Source organism: Neovison vison, chromosome 4 (assembly GCF_020171115.1).
Source record: "Neovison vison isolate M4711 chromosome 4, ASM_NN_V1, whole genome shotgun sequence".
NCBI classification, from domain to species: domain Eukaryota; kingdom Metazoa; phylum Chordata; class Mammalia; order Carnivora; family Mustelidae; genus Neogale; species Neogale vison.
Genome location: NC_058094.1, coordinates 196,470,001 through 196,475,000, shown reverse-complemented (window position 1 = coordinate 196,475,000; position 5,000 = coordinate 196,470,001). Strand labels below are relative to the sequence as shown.

The window sequence follows — 5,000 nt, the reverse complement described above, 5'->3', positions numbered from 1 at the left end:
AAGAATTCAGGTAAAGCACATTCTCTTCTCTACGATAAGGAAGACTACAACATAAAGTCCAACATAAAGTCCAAGTACCTCGAGGCTCCAAAAAGGTACATATTAGGAGCATGAGTTTTGTTCCTTAAAGAAGGTAACATCCATGGATTAGTGACTTAGCTGCTTAATTTTGTTTTTATAAGTAGATATTTCCTATGCTTCAACACTGAATATATTTTGGAAAGAAAAATCTAGGATGTCACTTTCCCATTGCAACCAAATGACCAGTTCAAATTGGTACTTCCCTGAGCAAAAAAGAGTGCTAAAGTGGTGAGGAATCTTAAAGGCAAGAATTATCTGTAAGTCCCTTTGCACTTTTGTTGGCATGTCTACAGATCAAATGTAGGAAGCATATGAATATTTAAATATTAGTCCATTCCATGTTGAGGCTACGCTCCTCTCCGCTCTTATTCTAGACTTGGATGAACGTAAAAAGACTAAGGGATCTAACTTCCCTTACGTAGTTCTGCAGTTACAATGCTACGTTTATGTTCTTGCATGCTGATCAGTTGTCCCTTCGAGTGGAGAATGACTGTCAGATAGGTCGTGGTGCTGTCGACCACCGGTGCACGCCTTCTGCACCACGCTAGAACACCAAAGCAGGTAACCCACATTACCTGCTGCAGCATGACTGCCTGCTGCTGCTGGAGAAGGGCTTGGAGCTGCTGAGGAGACAGGACTTGTTGCTGAAGAATCTGCTGCATCTGCTGAGGGGTGATCACCTGGGGAGTCATCATGGCCACCGACACGGGCACCTGGATGGGGAGAGAAAGAGAAGGGGCCGTCATAACCAAATGTCTGCTCACCTACTTCACAGTTATATGGCACCTCCAATACATTCTTTAGAAATGATGACGAACAATTTGTACATCCTATTTGATAATAGTATTAGAGTACCACAGTGTTTAGACACTGGCCTTCCAGGGGCATCAGACTTGATCGGATTCTACCTTTATGTCCCTTCCCTCCTATGTATTATGCTGAATGGTGGAGCTTTGACTAGCAGAGTTAAAAAAGAAACAACTACACGTCAGTGTTCTCAGTACTTGATCATTGACCATCTTGCCAGTGTCATAGTGCTATCAATGTAAAGCCTTTTGAAATGGTTTAAAGGTATGATTAAAATAAACTCTAAAGATTATTAGAAAAATATGCATATAAGTTACAGTTATCAAAGTTAGTAAAGAGATTGTATGTAGAAAGGACTTATGCATAAAACATAATCATTATCTTGAAAATTTTATGGATAGATATAAAAAACAGAAGTACTAGAAAAATACATCTAGTAATACATACTACTTCATGAGCACATTTAGCTCACACAGGATACATACACAAAAGTATATCCAGGAAATAGGCACCCAGACAGGTCCTCTCGAAGAAGGAATCAGAAGTCAAGTATTCTTCTTTAAACATTTTCTTATTTCAGGCTAACTAGATTTAAATCAGGGAGTCTGGAAATTGAAAGTTTACTTAAAACTTATTCATGAAACTGGAATAAAAAAGTATTTTACTTAAAATTTTCTTTCTTTTCAAGGCTCTGAGAATTACAGAGTCCAAAGGAAAAGCAAATAAGGTGGGAGAGAAAGAAACAGAGGAGAAAGGAGAGGCAAGAGAAATACAGAGTGAGAAAGAGCAAAGGAGAAAGTCCTAGAAGAGAGAATGGCAGGAGAGGTGAGTGTGAGAACCTCATAGGCAGGAAAGCCTCAGGTAGAGGCTTGGCTGGCCAGGCCACAGCTGTGCCGTGTTGAAGGCACTGCTTGTACTAACCAGCGTGTAATCAAACAACGTGTCAACTTGCCAAGTTTGCAACCTTTGAAAAAGCAATCACTTTCTTTCCTAGAAAAAACAATTCACGTTTACTATAAATAAAAGCAAGTGTTTATATAAATACTACTTCGGAACAAATCCATGGGACCACAGTGTGTCTTGGAAAACAGAAAAAGATTAATAGACATGGTTCACTATTTTAATAGTCATTTTTACACAGTTAAAAACTTCTCTGGCACTTCATGTTATGAAGAAAGGAGAAACTGATAATGAAAAAGAAGTGCAGAGAGAAAAAAATAAAAGAAACCCAAGGTGGATAAATCTCCCCTTCCTCAAACAAACAAATTGTATATATTATATATAATATAATTAATATAATTAATACAATGAAATAACTTTGTCTTTTCTATCCCATGGCACTATCTTAAAATATGGATTGACTAGATCTAGTTTTATAACACAAAGAAAAAAAATCACATTATGACAGAAAAAAACTCAGTGATTTTCACAAGTATTTCTGGATTCATTTTTTAGAACATACTGACATACTTATAGGTTACTGTCTTTGAATTTATCATAATAAAAGGCATTCTGAAGTATGTGCTATAAAATTAACTGACTCAACAGGCTGCCCAAGTGATTTGTTGTTTAAAAATTGAATGGCGAGTTTACCTAATTGTCTGTGCCTTGATAAACAAATAGAATGGTTAGAACAAGCAATTTTAAAATTAATGTATTGCAAAGATAGCTTTTCTTTCACCACTTGTTTACCTCATACTATCGCCAAATAATGAGGAATCAAACCAAAATGAAAGATAAGGTAAGAAAGAAATGTTAATCTCTAAGAAGGCTGCCAATTCAAATTGACAGAAAGATAGAGACTACATATATGTAGACAGATATTACATCTATGTAGACAGATATTACATATATGTAGACAGCCAAATACATAAATAGAGATACATACACACAGATATATACCTTCTATAAAGCCTATCATGTGATAAAAACTTGCCACACTTCTCTCATCTAAGACCCTAATCACTTTTTAGTGTATGGGGAGCTTTCATTTAATTATCTACATATCTACAAGGAAAAGTACTTGTTATACATGACTTATGACAGATGCACTTTTTAAGAAGTTTTATGAATGGAGGCCTGTCGTAATACACTGCAAGTTTACAGTTAGATTTCAGCTCACAGATAAATTATGTGACTCTAGAGCTTGTTGTTAACTGTGACTGATTTGGTAGATAAGCAAATTTAAGCAAGAATTGTGCCTTTGCATTTTAGAGTCCATTAGCCCCTTTACTATGGATAGGTTATTTTTTTACTTTTAAAATGGTTTGTATTTCCCTTATAACGAAAAATTTATGAACATAAAAATAACCCTCATAACCTCCACCTCCTCCTCAAATCATATGTATCACACATACGTGATATTCTCCAAGTTTTAAGCAGATTCTGTCTTTCCTTCTAGAAAACTGTCATCTAAAACTGACAATACACATGCACAAAGACAGGCAGAAAGACAAGACAACTAACACATAATTGACTACTCTACCTCCATAAGATATGTACGAAAACACGAATCAAAATTAATTATATATGTAGGAAAACACAGGTGCACTTGTGAGGGATTTCTAACACTATAAAGAAGCCAGTACTAATCTCTAAATCCACATATACAAGCTCACCCCAAGTGGAATGTCTGAGGCTACTAAAACTTTTGAATTATTTTAATAAATAGAAAATTAAGATTTTCCTGCACCCAATACCAGTTACATGTTATATGTAGGCCACTCCACTTGCCTTGTTTAGAAATCAGTAATTTTCAAAATGCAAAACTTCTCCATTTTAAGCAACTCACTTTAAGTGATACATTTCCTTTGCTCCTCCTCCGTCACTTTTGTTACAATATCCATGTACTTCTTTGTCACTCCAAACTACCATAAGAATTCCCTGACAAAGATGGGTAGAGATTGAGTACACAAGAAATTTTTTTGGAGATCATGTTACTTTATCAATATTTAAACAGGTAAGACCAGTATCATATTTGAAAATATATGGAGAACTATCTGAAATATATATACCTTAGTAAGTCCAGTATTAAGCTTAAGAAAATATTTTCCACTAGATGTACCATTTTGTTCATGCAAATATTCTAATGAGGGACCACATTTAGGTATGTGATAGAGGAGGGGAAGGAGAACTTAGCTCAGCTATTTCCTGGCGAGAAGGCAAATAAAAGTCTGGTAGCTCTATGAAGGCACAATACATTATGCAGTCACCGAATGTTAGAAACAGCTGGCTCTGAATGGGTGTCCCAGTGAAAACTGTAGTCCACCAATTAAAATCTTCAAAAGTGAAGAAAGGGAATGAATTCTCAACTTTGGTGGGGAGATTTCTTTTTCTCTCTTGGTGTTACTATACTAACAGATCTGAAATTCCCCACAGCGATGCACCCATTAAGAGTTTATTTGCCCTCGTTTATTTTCAAATTACATGGATTAAGCACACACCTGATGTGTTGCTCTGTATGCTAAGAAGTAATAGGTAAATGGACATAACGTTACATATTCTGAAAAGAGAGAGGAAAACTTCTGCAACTGTCCTGAAATGAGTCAAAATGGCAAAAAGTTGAAAGTGTTTAGATAGTATCTCAGAACAGGTAGAGGATGACTTCAGATTAAAAAAAAAAATGTGTTTCTATTAAACTTCTGAATGTATCTCATTGAAGGGGTCAAAAAGTCATTAAAAGAAGATCACGGCTCACTTCAAATGAATCTAAAGAGTTATTGTAAGGGTTATAAAAATGGCCCCCAATTTTTATTTGCTATAATAAACCCACTGTTTTTTGTAGTCTAGTTTAACTGGAACATTTCTGAATATGTTGGGTTTGCATATTAAGTACGCCACTTAATTAAAGATCCCACATGTATGTGGGTGATTGGAACAGTTCATAGCATAATGGCAGTCCAATTCGTTCTTCACTAAATGTGAATTAGAAAAAAACAGTCACAACCTGTAGGTGAGACTTATAGTAAAAAAACGTTATTTCCTTGTTAACAGGGTCTGCCAACTATTGGTTCATAGCTTCCTTCTTCCTTTGCTTAAAATCTGAAGACAAAGGAAGTCTTGGCTGATAGTCCCCAGTCATTAAGTGGGGGGTTGGGGGGTAATTCTATTAG

At 35.8% G+C, this 5,000-nt stretch overlaps 1 protein-coding gene across 7 annotated transcripts in view; it reads right to left on the bottom strand.

Annotated features, from left to right (window-relative positions):
• The window catches only part of FOXP2 (forkhead box P2), a 550,794-nt gene that overhangs the window by 62,594 nt on the left and 483,200 nt on the right, over nucleotides 1-5,000 (bottom strand). For all 7 annotated transcript variants that reach the window (XM_044246406.1, XM_044246409.1, XM_044246410.1 and 4 more), the window contains one exon: nucleotides 657-794. In XM_044246406.1, coding sequence (XP_044102341.1) covers nucleotides 657-794 — 138 coding nt within the window. The remainder of the gene's footprint in view (nucleotides 1-656; nucleotides 795-5,000) is intronic.